General features: G+C 44.1%; 1 protein-coding gene across 1 annotated transcript in view; it reads left to right on the top strand.

The window, feature by feature from the left end:
• Positions 600-14,842, top strand: part of PDZRN4 (PDZ domain containing ring finger 4) — a 246,561-nt gene continuing 232,318 nt past the window's right edge. Inside the window, exons 1-3 of the mRNA XM_021384956.1 lie at positions 600-1,193; positions 3,292-3,378; positions 7,227-7,331. Of these exons, the coding sequence (XP_021240631.1) occupies positions 600-1,193; positions 3,292-3,378; positions 7,227-7,331 (786 nt within the window). The remainder of the gene's footprint in view (positions 1,194-3,291; positions 3,379-7,226; positions 7,332-14,842) is intronic.

Raw genomic sequence — 14,842 nt, forward strand, 5'->3', positions numbered from 1 at the left:
GGCGCGGTAACAAGGAGAGCACTCGTACCAGGGACTTTTGCTTTCTGCGCACTCCTATGTATCCCGAAATAGGAGCACAAAAGAGAAACGAGAGAAATGAGCCAGAGTAACACCGGGGATAGAAGAGCCTGAACACCTCGCTCCTGGCAGCCCGGTTACCCCAGCCCAACCTCAGGCGACCCGCGGGGAGCGCGGCACGGTGCCTGCGCTCGGGGGGCCGCGGGGCGGGTCGGTCCGGGGCGGCAGCCGGGGCGCGGCGGCTCTCCGCACGCCGTCCCTCTCTCCCTCCCTCCCTCGCCCCGCCGCGGTTTCTGCCCCGCCAGCCGGGATGCCCGGGGAGGGCGGAGGAGGTGCCGGGGCTGGGCGTGGGGCGGTAGCGCCGGCGAGAGGGAGTTAATGCGGGAGGGCGCGGAGGAGAGGGGGGAGCCGCGGGAAGTTGAGCCCGGCGTTGCCGCTGCCTCCCCGGGCCGGCCCCGCTCCTCCGCCCACTCCTCGCCCCCGCCCGCCCGCCCGCCCGCCGGGAGCGGCTCCAGCGCCGCCGGGGCCGGGCCGGGGCCGCGCCGCCGCCACCGCCGAAAGTTTCGAGGTCCCCCGGCGCTATGGGCTTCGACCCCGCGCGCTTCGCGGCGCCAGTGGCGGCGGAGCTGCAGTGCAAGCTGTGCGGGCGGGTGCTGGAGGAGCCGCTGTCCACGCCGTGCGGGCACGTCTTCTGCGCCGGCTGCCTGCTGCCCTGGGCGGCGCGGCGCCGGCGCTGCCCGCTGCGCTGCCGGCCGCTCGCTGCCGCCGAGCTGCGCCCCGTGCTCCCCCTGCGCAGCCTCGTCCAGAAGCTGGAGGTCAGGTGCGACTACAGCCCGCGGGGCTGCGGCCGCGTCGTGCGGCTCCGGGAGCTGCCCGCCCACCTCGCCGCGTGCCGCTACGGGCCGCCGCGGGATGCGCTGCCCGCGGGCCGGGCGGAGGGCGGAGGGCAGCGGTGCCCGCGGGAGCGGCGGGGAGGCGGCGGTCCGGAACCGGGGCCGGAGCTGAGGAGGGAGGCCCTGCGCTGGAGCAGGAGAGAGAAGTCGCTGCTGGCGCAGCTCTCGGCGCTGCAGAGCGAGGTGCAGCTGACGGCGCTGCGCTACCAGGCCAAGTTCGGGCAGTACATGAGCCACATCAGCAGCATCACCCGCGACCTGACGGGCAGCCAGCGCCGCAAGGTGAGTGCGGGTCCCCGGCGGCGCTGCTCTCCTGCGGTGCGCCCGGCCACGGGACGCTCTGTGAGCGAGGTGTCAGTGCCGGCGGTGACCCCGGGGGCACGCAGCCCCCCGAGTCTGCGCCGGGACACGGGCCGTGTCCTACCCCCACAGCCGGACAGTGCGATCTCGTCCCTCGGGGCCGCGCTTCTCGTCGGTGCCGTCGGTGGCCGAAGCCCGGGAGCGGTGTTAGCAGAGGAGCCGGGGCCGGGCGGGAGAGGAGAGGGGAAGAAGGGCTCCCTGCTGGGCTGGCAGCCAGCGGGCACAGGGCTCACCTGGAGCCGCGTCAGGCCGCAGCATCCCCTCCTCGCGGGGCCCTGGCTCCCGCTCAGCTGGCTTCAGCTGTGGCTGGCCGGGCACCCGGCTGGCTTGGGGCTTCTGCTCCAGCAGCCAAGGACATGCCTAAAAAGCTGGAACATAAAATCGTGGTAAACTTTGGAAACGATTGTGAAAGGACAGCAAAATCTCTTCCGTTTGGGAGAGTGGGATAACGGTTGATGGTGCTCGTAGCAGAGAGCAGCTCAGTGCCTTGCTGGCTGTCAGTCAGATGGCACTCACTGTTCGGGTGAGCACCTGCTTCCTTGGGGCTGCTGGGGCTTGTGCCGGGTGTGAGCTGCAGGCTCTCGGTTGCAGCCGTGGCAAGGAGTGGTTTAATGGAGCTTAACTCAGATCTTCAGGCACCCTTAGGAAGCAAAATCCCAAGTGGGAAAGGTACGAGCAGCCAAAGTCACTCCTGAAGTGATGGTGTACATCACTATGGCCAGCGGAATGGTGTTGACGATGTCTACAGGACACCTCTGTGCCCAGAAGCACAGGTTCTTGGCATTGAGAGACGTTGTGTCTGGAGATTGCTATACTTTTTTCCTTTTTAAATTTTCTTTCTGATTTCCCTTGGGTAGCCAACCCACGCTCTGTGGGTCACTGCAAGTGCACTCGTACAGCTGCTTCCTCTCCCGGCAGCTGTGCTACGGCCGTGTGAGGGGCAGCAGGCGGTGTGCGGCGCGTCCGAGCAAAGCAGCGAGGAGAAACGAGATGGGAATTGTTAGGAAGGATTTGGCAGGGAGGTATGGGCTGGCGAGAGCGGAGGGTTTGCTCCCGGCGGAGCTGAGCGCCCGCCATCCCCGGCGCTGCCGGTAGGGGCTGCTGGGCACTGCCGGCCGGGAGCTGCGGGAGCGGGCAAGGAAGGGAGCGGGCACGGTTTGGGAAAGCCAGCAATAAGTAAAAATGCACTTCATTAAAATCAAATCTGTCGTGCTGCAATCCAGCGCTTCTCTGTCACAGAGGATGAAACGCAGGCTTCAGCGTTCGGTGTTGGGTTTTGAATGTTTGGACAGGTATAAGTTATGTAGGTGTCCTACGTGTGTCACTCAGCTCGCCCATAGGGACGGGCGAACACCAACACCTGACTGTGCTGGCTGAATGCAGATTGGTGTGAGGAACATGGCTCCTGAAATGTAGCTTTCATCCTGTGTGAGCAACGTAAAATAAGCTGCTTCCTTCCCTTTTTCAACTTTGATTCCATCACTGGTTTTAATTGCTTAGAAAAAGCATCTTTTTTTTTACAGAAATGGTTTTGGATTGTTTTTTTGGGGGGGATAAAAGAGTTGGGCTTCCTTCTCTGTGTATTTTTCCTGAAAGCTGCAACAGAACTGTGCTGATATGGCTTTTGGATCTAAATAGTACCATGTGGAGGATTTTTAGTCTATATATTTTATGTCTGAAACACCAGTGCATGCAGGGGTTTTTAGAGACTTCTGACTTCTGTGACTTCTGATTTGGAGCACTGACTTCTTTCAGTACTCCTCCCACCCAAAGCCTGCACCTTTTCCATTCAGCATGTAAAATGCAGTCAGGTGCTTGGCTTCCTGTTACACTGCAGTGGGACGTGTCTTTCCCTTTGCTTTTTTTTTCCAGTCTTTTGTTCTTTCTTTTCAGCCTGATTTGTTTTTGAGCTCTATCTTACATATTGTCCAGCTAAAAATCTTTGTACATTAACGCTTTCATTTAAGATGTTCTTTTCGAGACAATATTTCATAACAGTATTTCACCTTTTTCTTCTTAGGCAGGAGAGCCCAAACCTTTGACCATCATGCTACACAGAGAAAACGATACTTTGGGATTCAATATTATAGGAGGACGACCAAATCAGGTAATGAGGAAAGTAATTGTAGGTTACTTTTGGACCATATTTTCTGTTATTATGTGCACTGGTAGTCATAAAAGAGTTGCTTTCAATGACAGTAGGTGTGGAATCAACTCCGTAGATGTAAGTACTGTGTATTATCAGGTATAATTAGATTCATTGCTTTGAAGACATAGTCTTGTGAGAATTGGATTATTCTCACTTTCAGGAAAGGTGTTCCCATTGTTCTTGCTCTCAAACTTTAGGCTGATCTACACTCAGTTCCCACGTGAGTAATATGTATTCATGGAAGCTGTTCAATGGAAATCTCTGGGACTGCTTACAAGAGTAATTGTTGCAGGATTAAGCCACTGGAATTTTTGGAAGCTGCTTGCTTTTTTTTTTTTTTTTTTTTTCATTTAAAGAAGAGATGAAAATTTGATTCTGTAGCTTAAATACTTTAAGCACATGTCCTGCTCTCACATGCCTGCTTTCAATATTTCTTTCTTTGAGAACTGAAATACAGTTTTCATTGATCTAGTATCTTAAGTAAATCTGGTCTCACGAATCATCAGTCTAGGCTTGGAAGGTTCATTAAAAACCATAGAATCCGAATAGGAATCACTACCCCTCCCTGCCTCTGAATATGCATAAGAATATGCAGGGATTTTTGTTTTTTTTTTTAAACTTCATCCTTCCAAAAGCATTAATCAGGACTGTTGTTACATATGAAGGGTAAAGGAACCTGTTAAACTGGAAAATTAATAGTTGATTAAAAGGGCTTGGTAATAATTATGCACTGATCAGGTTCTTGTTAAGCAGGAGAACTTTAACCTGCTGCTATTACTGGGGAGGGGAATGGGACCCTCTGTAGCAGTTTGGCAATCTTCTGCTCTCAAGCTATATTTAGTGGTGCCAAAGAGTCTGTTCCCATTAGCCTAGGAAGTTCACTGTCTGCTCTGCAGAAATGCTGTTCCTTGTGGGGAAATACAGTTATCAAATGTTTGTTAGAAGGAAATTCAAAGCGAGTTTCTTAGATTTCTTAATGTACAGATGAGACAACAGGCACTGTATGATAAAAATAGATGTGCTTAGATTATATTCGTATTTTCAATATACCATTAACAAAGTCCACACAGTCTTTGAGATTGCAGTGTGACTTCTGCTATTTTCAGCTGTGGGAAAACTGCAGGGCCTTTGCATGGAGAAGGGAGCATGGTGTTTGGCTTTCCTCAGATGTCAGCTGAGTTCCTCTGAAGAATTCACATACCAGCTGTTACACTTTGTGAATTATTGTGGATATTCTGGAAGCTTGAGGAGGTTCATAGCACTGTTCTGGAGAGAATGGCTTACTGCAGGGAAGGAAATGGCCCTGGTCTGCCTTTAACTAATACTGATAGCTGGAGACAGAGAAGGTCATGGAGCTGAGCTAGGTCTCAGGATTTTCTGAGTCTTTGATACTGACTTCAGAAGTTCTGTTTTGTTCTTGTGGTGAGTACCACATGTGTTTGATTGGTAGGGCCTGGTTGTCAGTGTGAGCTCTGACTCAGGATGGCTGGAGCCAAAGGAAATAATGGGAAGAAAGGGTCAAGAAGGCTCAAATAATGAGAACAAAAAACTGCTCAAAACCTTAAAAACATGATCAGGAATTCTTTAGTAACAAGGCAAAACGAGTTTATGAAGGCAAATTATACATTTAAGTTGTTCAGAGAAAACGTGCCCTTGTGTGAAAACACTGGCTTTAGCTGAGGAAGAGCAGAACAGGGGTGTTGTTGCACCAGTCCTGTAGGTGGGAATGTGCTTTTTTAATTTGTGTTTTATATGCACAGTGCAGGTTTTTCTTGCTGGAAACAGGTGACACTTGGTGACTTGGTACTTTCCATTTGCTGTGTTTCATTTAATTGCATTGCAGGCTGCCCCACTGTTCACCTTCTACCTGGAAGGCAAGATGACAGGAAAGGAACAACTTACCACAAGCCTGTCTTATTTTGTCAAGAAAGGTCTAATTTCACATGAGTGTATGTTTCTGGAAGGTGACTCATTATTCTGGTGAACCTATGCTACTTTAATCCCTGTTTTGTCCCGGGCCCTATCTCTGGCTGGCCGAGGCTGGCCTCCCTCCTCTCTGAGGATGCCTTGGCCAAGCCATGCTGGAGGCAGCTATGTGCTGCAGGCACAGCTGAGGACTGCAGCAGCCCAGGAACTCAGCTCAGGGGCAGATAAACCACTGGTCCCCGCAGCTCCACCTGCTTCATGGCCTGTGCACTGTGTGATCAGGTGCTGAAGCTCTGAGTGCCTTGTGGAGTATTTTCTTGATAGGACTTACAGTTAGCAGTGTGTACTACCAATGGGGACCGCAAGCCAGACTAAAATACCCTTTTTCTTACTGAGTCATACGTTAATCTCTGAAAGGACAGTAACATTTCTTATGGAAAAATATGCAGTTTCATGTGAATGAAGTTACTATAATCTAGTCTTTTGTTTTCTTAAGAAAGAAACAGACCCAGTCCTTTGTGCATTTTGGTTAATGGCTATTATATTTGTTTTATCAGAGTTTCATTACTTCTCACTGCTTACATGGGAACTGAGTGCAGGTCTGTTTGTAAACCATTTCAAAACATTTCTGGAACCCTTAAAAAAAAAATCACTTTTGCATCTTGCCTGACACCCATGAGTGTCTGCGACCAAGGAAAAACTTAGGACTTTATGAGATCATAGTCTGACCTGCATCATGTTGAACAAATAGTTGTTAACCTGAAATCTGCTTGGTTTAAGTCTGTGTGGGACAGCTGCTCCATTCTCTGAAGCATGCCTTACAGTGGATCCATACTTTATAATGGATTGATCATTTTCTTAATTTAAAAAAAAATGTTTTTTTTTCTCCCACAAGTGTATAGGACCTAGTCCTAGAAATCAGTACACCTGTGGGTCATAACATTGGTCAAGGGGTTACCAGAAGTAGAGGGAAAATAAGCATCGTATCAACTGCTGTCCGAAGTATAAATGGTTTGGAAGAAGATTCCTTTACTTCTTGCTAACTCATTTATTATTTGTGTGAATAATTAAAAATACTTCTAGTAGGCAATGTCCTTTTGGAATTATTCCTATATTAATATTGCTTTAAAACAATACTTTAAAAAACTATTTTAAACTACTGTGCAAAGAAATGAAGTAATTTTAGGCTCTGCGACAACATCAAGTTTATTTCAGCTGTAGTAAATAACTTCTTTAAATTTGATCATCATGTGAGTTGTACTTGGAAATCTGTAGAGATCAACTGGAAGTGGGTTCTTTTTTTGTCCATAGCTGAGCAAATTCTCAATCTCCCACGTGAAAAGGATTTATGAAGTTAACCAATTCCACCAAATCCCATCACTGTTACATGCCAATTAACTAATGTCACTTTGTTCCTTGGGCCTTATTTCCAAATGCAGGGAAGTTTTTATAAGCTGCAGTGCTCCAGGATCACTTTCCTTCTTGAGAGAAACACTTGTGCATCCCTTCTTTATGAATATCTTCCTCTCTGCTGTTACACAGCAGTTGCTGTCTGCTGAGATGTGTGAGGTCTGCATTAAATATTTTAGCTTGTATTTGATTAACATTGCACCCTGTGCCTCATTTAGACTAAAATAACCAGAAGTAAATGGATAATCTTATTAAAAATGCTGGAACAGCTCATTAATTCTGTCCTTTTGATTAATGACTATTTTGTGTTAAGCAAATTTAAAAAAAAATCCCAAGGATTTTAAGTCTCAGGTGGAAAAGTGAGCTGCATATTTCAGGCGGATTTGTGTTGTTCATTGGTGTTGGTTTTAGTACATCTCATTTATTGTACTAATGTGGTCCTTTTCCAACTTTCTTACTGCCTGGCACAGAACAATCAGGAGGAATCTGCTGAGGGAATTTATGTGTCAAAAATTTTGGAAAATGGACCTGCAGACAAAGCAGAAGGCTTACGAATTCATGACAAGATTATTGAGGTAAGACAAAAAAACAACTTGGTGGATTAGTTTGTTATATCATAAGATTAATCAAGGATTTGATGTTTTTTACCCTGAGTATGCTGTGATTTTATTCTTTTGCTGCATCTAAATGTGATTATTGTACCCTGAACTGCTCAAACATTTTCCAGATGCTAGAAAAATTCATACTGAGTCTTCACAGCTAATACCTGCATCGGTCTCAGGATTAAGCTAATTCAAGCAAGTCAATGGTGTCAAGACTGAAACAGCAAGCAGGAGGGGCATTTTGCATTGCTTTGTTAACTTGAGAAAAAAGGCTAAATGGTTCTACTGGTGACATCGGTTTGCCCAGTGCAGGGGATATTACTGTTGTGACTGTGCAACACTTCACAGAAGCTGTGCTCATAAGCAGTGTTGTGAAACTTCTTGGGCAATTAGAGACAATTCTTTTTGCTGTATGATCATATGTAGATCATCTGTGGTTCTCACCAGGACCCGTATAGCTGATCCCCAGTTGTATATTATGCTAGCATGGAAATTTTAAAGTTTATTCCTCCAGGTTTTTTTTTTATAAAAGAAGAATAATTTCCTTTAAAAAAAAAAAAAAAAGCAGCCTCTGTTTGAAAAGAAGGCTGCTGCTTATGATTGCATGTGTAGCCATAATTAGCCCTGTAAAAGGTGTTGAAGAAATAGTTTAAAATAGCGACCAAAATAGATTCTTTACAGTGCTGTCAAACTTGTCTGTAAATACAACTCCCTTCATGACAGCATGTAACAGTAGCTGCTAGGTTTGTTTAGGATACATTGCTTTAGCCTTGGGTTTAGAGGAGGCTTAGAAGCATTGTGTGAGCTTGCCAGTTGGACAGGGTTTCAAAAGAAGGTATGCGAAGCAAGTAGATTGGGAGGCAAATGCAGAGTGCTGCTATCTTGTATTATTTCACTCTTAAGGACTGGAAACAGAAGCCAAGATTGTTTGAGTGCTGGCATTGATCTTAATTTTGGGAGCTTGGAGCAGCGTGTGAAACCAAATTATTACATTTTCTTGGAAAAAGAAAGCTTGTGCCCTTAAGTGGCAGATATATGCACCTCTAGTGGAAATCCAGTTGGCTGAGCATAACTGAACTTGCAACCTAACTCCTATCTCCCTGAGATATAGAAAAACTTGGCATCCTGTTCTTATTAACAGCCCCACACTTAAAAATTCTGCTTTTTTTCTGACACTGCTGTTTTACTTCTAGAAACAGACCTAGTATGGAGTTTTATGTATTTGCTGAACATTTCCTGCCTTATTTTACTGTTCTTTATAGTTCCTGGGTTTTAAAGACAAAATTGAGTGGTTTTAGGGGAAGGAAGAATAATTTCACAAATCAGCATTTATTACACTTGAGGTAATTTCTCAAAATGCCACTGCAAAATATTCATACAGCTCTGAATGGGTCATAATTTTCACCATATTAATATACAGCATCTTTGTGAATAAATTTTTGTGTTTAAACAAATGTTTAAAAATGAACAGTGTTAGGCCAAACATTTTAGTAAATAATTTATTGCTTCATAATTTGTTAAACTAAAATAAGAAGAGGAAGGGAAAAGATAACATTAAGACTTTCTATTGAAATGCAAGCCAGTAACTATTCCTCCATGCTAGATCTACGCAAGAAGAAGCAGCTGGAGTCAAAAGATTGAATTTTTCCTGTTCCATATGTAGCCGTTGATGTTTTCCTGCACAGGGTTGCTGTGCTAGCCCTGCTGCTGTTGTTGTGAAGAATCAGTATGAATGCTGTGAGGAAATAAGTCAGATGGCGTAACTGTTTCAAAAATGCTGGCAGACACACAGAACGTGAGTTTTGGTGAGACAAAATGTGTGTCAGCTTGGGTGAAAAGTTGATAGGAAGTGGGACTTGTTATTGCTCATCTGATGATCTGATCTAATGAGTGATATTTCGTGAGACCGTTCTTCAGTAATCAAGAGCAGAAGGAGCTGATGTTTTTGGAAGAGTCTTTGATATCTTCAGTCAGACGTTTGGCAGTTTGATGCCCTGGGGGTTTCTAGCAATGCGTAGCTAATGGGATAATGGACAGACCTATCCCATTAAATCAGGAGAAAATCTGTTCTCAAAGTGTGTTGCTAAATAAAGAAAGCAATTTGTTTCAGTGCTTTATCAGATGTTTAACAAATGTTAATGGCACGTGGTTGACAAGAGTGAGTTGTGCACTTTTCAGCCTACCATCTCATGGGTAACCTAGTGCAGCAAATGGATTTCACAGTGCTGTGACACTGGCAGTTGGACTTGTGAGCCAAAGAATTGTTATTTGAAAGGGTGCCAAAGAGAGAAATCAGATTTCTTCCTTGAGGTATTTGTAGTAATTGTAGAAATGCCATACATGACCTGAACTCGTGGAAGTTTTGGAGATCAGTTTGCCCAGAATGCAGGTAGTAGAGTCTCTTTGATGCATTCATCTGAGAAACATTGGTGTTTGTGCAGGCTTTGCTCTCAGGTGAGTGTGTTTTGTACTTAAGGGCCTGAGAACTTGGCTGGAGGCCTGTGGGCCATCAGGGTAGTGGTGGGTGGTGTGGCAGGGAGAGGGAAAGGGCAACAACCCCAGGTACCCCATGTCAGGGGCTGCAGCGCTTCCCAGAGTACTGTCACAGGAGCTTCACTGATCATTTCTACTGCTCTTCTGAGGCACAGAGGATTTCAGGCCCCAGTACAGGTTTCCCTCTTTATTGAAGGTTAACTCCTCCATGAGAAGAGACTTGTTTGTTAAAGTTGGCTTGGGACAGGGATGTGCACCAGCAGCACTTGGGTGATGTTTTCTTTCAGGAACTTCATTACACATAACGAATGATCAATATTTGTTCATCAAGCCAGCTGTCAAGGTCTTCTGCTGCTTTCAAAAGTTTTTATTCAGAAATCTAGCTCCCTATATTAACGTGGTGCAGCCTGTGTCCCAGGACAAAATCCTGATTGCATGCTGTAAAAAAAATCTCTTAAAACATGCTGTAGCGTTGATATCTGTGACTCTCAAAATGAAAGCGTCAGTTATGAGCGGTGGTGTAATGCTGACAGACCTCTGTTTAGGACCTCTTTGTCTTCTTCCTTTCTACTCTGCCTATAAGTGCCAAGAGGAGGGGAGAGGCAGCAGGCCACGCATGGGACTGTCCATTAGTTGCTGCTGGGAGAAAATAAAAAAGCGCCCTTCTCTCTCCTCGATCACTGTTATACAGTGCGTCATTTCATCTCTACCTCACTTCATGCAAATCTTTCCTGCTGAAGAAGTTCACTGCTCATCTTTGCTGATGCTAATAGCCTCCTCAAGGCAGTAAAAGGCAGCTATGAACCTTGGCAATATTGCTGATACACAGAAGTGTTTTACCTGATGCTTTTATTATATATATTTATAGTTCAGAGCAGTAACACTGAAACTGGCTCTTTCTGCACGGAGGAAAATTGTACTGTCTCACTTTGCAGTCAGTCACTTCATCTTCACATAAGAATGACACCACTTGGCCAGAGCTCTAGGTACGCTGATGTCCTGTGGGTAGTCACTAGTTAATCCCTTTGGAAGAGCATCAGAAAAAATGCAGGCACCAAGTGATGATTTCCTTGGGGACCTCACGGCCGTGTGAAGGCTTCTTCTATTCAGAACTAGTTCTTCATACTTGGTGGTTTTTTCTATAACGTTAGATTTTATAGAAACTGATATGTAGTCTCTGGTTTTGAGTCCAGCTTTTGAAAAAATCAGTGACTGATTTGCTCAAGAACTCTTTTATTGTGCAAGTCACAGTGTTTTGCAAAATTGCTGATATTTTAACTTTTTACTTCAGTGCTACACAAGAAATACATGACAAATAAAGAATCCGCAGTCCAGATGGAATTCCTTTATTTGTAAACAAACAAAGAAATAAAAGAAATTAAAAAACAGTATTTTCATGAATTTGAAAAAATAGTGTGACTCTTTAATTCACACTGCATAGGAGACAAAACCATGGCTGAACTTTCTGTCCTAAGTTTGCCAAGTACCAAAACAGCAGTGAAAAACCTTGTGTGCTTCTAGCAGGAGCTTAGGCTGAAGACCAAGTGATTCATACAAGGAGCTATAAGCACATCATCATCTGAAACACTCAAGATATTTTTTTTTGGTTCCTTGCACAGAGGCAAAGGCTTCTACTAGGTTATTCTCGAATTAAATGAGGATATTGGCTCTTTTGCATTTTAAGCAGTTGATTCTTATTAATTCCTTGACTGAGAAACAGGCATGACGGAAAAGAGGAAAAAAAAAATTTCATCTGGGATTTTAAGTCTCTTTAAAAAATGAGATGGATGCATATGTATTATGACTTTATTTTGTTTATACAGCCTGAGCTCCATAAGTGTATAATAAATTAGGCTTCATCTCTTATTCCATGTTTCCCTTTGTTCTTTTCACTTTTTTTGGAGAGTACACACACAGTGGCTTGCAAGCTCATGTCAGCAAAGCCAGTTTCAATAAAGATGAAGTCTTGAGGCTTATCCTGGCAAAAGTAGCTTACATCTGCAAAGCGCCTACACAGAAACTTTTTAACTATTGCCAGACTGCTGACTGTGCTGTGTGTCAGCCTCATGATGTTTTATCTTCTGCATGTTTCTGTCATTACACTCACTATATTGCTCAAGCAAAATCTTTGATACCGGTCATGTTTATTTTGCTAGGAATCTCCACTGTCAGATTATGTCTGTAGAAGTTGTGAGCTTGCTGGAATCACAAATAGTAGATTGGGAATGGCTTTAAATGAGAACTCCACATGATGACCGGCAAGATCTGAGTGGTAGCTGAGGGATATGTAATATAGATAATTATACTGAGTTTCAATGTCTAAATATGCCAAAGCGGCCTTAAGTACATTAAGTTCTCTTAAATCCTTAACACATTCATAATGTCTGGCACATTCATTAGATGCTACTAATTAGTCTGAAAGATCTCTGGCATAATAAATCAATATATCAAAGCTTAGAAATGCCTGTAGCCTCTTTTCACCTCTTCCTCACCTGTTGAAATAGAGATTTTTGGTCAACTGAATTCATTCAGCTGCCTGACGATGCTTAAAAGAAGTCAGGTGTTGCCAGCTCTGTACATAACTTCATTTGAATAGGAGTTACAAACTCTACTGATGTTTTTGAGTTAATAAAAAGTTTAGAGCATTTCTTGAAGAAGTGAGAAATCTGTGTGGTGGGTTCTTCGCTGCCTGCAAAGGACTGGATGGAAATACCCAGGTAATTATCCTTGTTATTAGTGTATGGCTATTGTGTATGCGACTAGTCACTACCCAGCCCTATGAGCTGAGTTGCGTGCCAGCAGGCATTTGTCAGTCAGTGTAATCCAGTGATAATCTACCATGAAATGGATGCTTGTTCTAGGAAGCTGTATTTGGAATACTGGTTCTGCCTCTCTCTAAGCCTGCCTTAATAAATGAGGGTTTGCCGCTGTCCTGTATAATGCTAAGTTTATGGCTGGTATGGCATGTCCTTGATACTTGTTTTATTGAATTCATACTGCTCTCTCTTAGGGGAAGATAGGAAATGATATTAACTGGGATGTCCTCTAGTTAAGGCACTTTACTAGAAATGAAATACGTTGGTTCTATGAGTGTGTGAATATCAGATGTCAGGGTTTCCCCCTGCCCGGGGTTTTTTCTGGCTACTGTGTAAAGTGAAAGGAGGCTACAGCTGCTAGTATTACACTTTTAGAAGGTTGTGCAGGTAGGATCTTGTGGTGGAAGAACTTAGTTTTCAGTGTACCATCTACTAGAGGTTGACAAATACGGAAAATTCAGAATGTCTGGATTTTGTACTTCATTGACCAAGTTCTTAATATCAGTAGCCTAAATTAGACTGGAATTTCTGTAGGCCTTTGGCAGTGCTTGTGCTCCTATCTGTTTATTGAACTAAAATCCAAAGGCTGCGTTTAAGAAACCAGGTTGTGTTCCTTGCGAATTATTGTCTGTGTTTTTAAAAAGAGAGTGAGACGTTTGCATGTGAACTAAAATTTCTGTATTTTTGTGGTGAAATATGTTAGAGAATAAATTACAGAAGCATCTATGTTTTCACATCTAATGTTCTTTTGTAGATCCAAATAAAACTTCACAAAATACTTTCCATTCTAAAGAAAAGGGAGACACCAAATAAAACAGTAGCTAATAAGTGGAGAGCTATGTGTTAATAGGATAATGGTGATTAATGACTCAAGGTTTTGTGATCAGATATTCAGTATTTAATTAAGGCTTTGAGAGATTATACACATAAATGTGTATAACTCTCTGCCTCGAATGTGATATTTCTGCTTTCAAGTGTCTGTGGAGAAGTGAAAGGGATATAGAAACAGTGATTGAATTGTGGAGTGGAATCATATATACGTGCTTCCATGAGAAAAGCTGTGGTAACTGTACTGGGTCTGCAGAGTGAGGCAGTAGCCAAACTGACAAGTCAGCTGTGCTGTAGGTAGGAAATATCCTGGTTAACCTGTGGAAGAGCTGACTAACGTAACACCATTTATGGCATCTTGATGGATCCTGCTTTCATGCACCATAGATCCCTAGGCATTGCGTGGAGGCCTGATCACACCCATCTCCTTCATAAAGTGTCTGATCCCACCCTTGATGGATTATGTGTCAGAAAATTGGCAAGTTGAGACTTAATGTTTTCCTAGGTGTTCTGTTTGGGCTTGTCTTTGCTAGATGTTATCTTTCTCTTACTTCCTGTATATATATTTTTCAATCTTTTTTAAACACTAAGATAAGCCTTTCAGAGCAACTGGCATCTAACACTATTATCTCACCCAGCAACAGGAGCAATGCAGTTTTATATGCAGCTGGGGGAGTAGGTTTAGAGTAAATTCTTATATATGAAGTCTCAGAGGTATTCATGAGCACTTTCAGGAATGCATTAAATAACATGACTAATATCTGTCACGTGCTGCTTCTTTCATCCCCTTCCCAGGAAGTGAGGAGCATGTGCGGAGGGGTGTTATGTTTAGAAATCTTTCAAATAATTGCATGTATGCATTTGCACATTGGTCTCTGTTTATGTTAGGGAAGGCAAGGTCATACAAATGTATCTACATTTGTTGCTGAAGGTGGCAAGATTTTCTGCTGAAGGCCAGTATTTTTTGGTCTTTGCTTTGGTCATGATCTTGGATAAGCCCTAAAGAAAGTGCTTTCCCTTCTGTTGACAAGCTGTATCTCTGTGACAGGCATTTGAACTGGGCTTTAGGTGTGATTGTGGATCATTGTATTGGTGTTGAGCGTCTAGTATGCATTACAGATATGGCGGACTTGATTGTTGATATGGAGATGAAATACCAAAACATGATGAAATGCAGAACTTTTCAAAGGGTGAAAGGCATTTTCTGATAATTTTTTCTCACTGTGTTACTTGTGTTGTAAATAGAAAGCCAAAGCTTCAGAGAGCACTTCAGGATGAATGAAAAGCTTAAATGATGAGTTGGAATAACTGATGGTAAGCCAAGCTATGGAAAATTCTGATGTAGTT

The sequence above is a fragment of the Numida meleagris genome, chromosome 1 (assembly GCF_002078875.1).
Source record: "Numida meleagris isolate 19003 breed g44 Domestic line chromosome 1, NumMel1.0, whole genome shotgun sequence".
Taxonomy (NCBI): Eukaryota; Metazoa; Chordata; class Aves; order Galliformes; family Numididae; genus Numida; species Numida meleagris.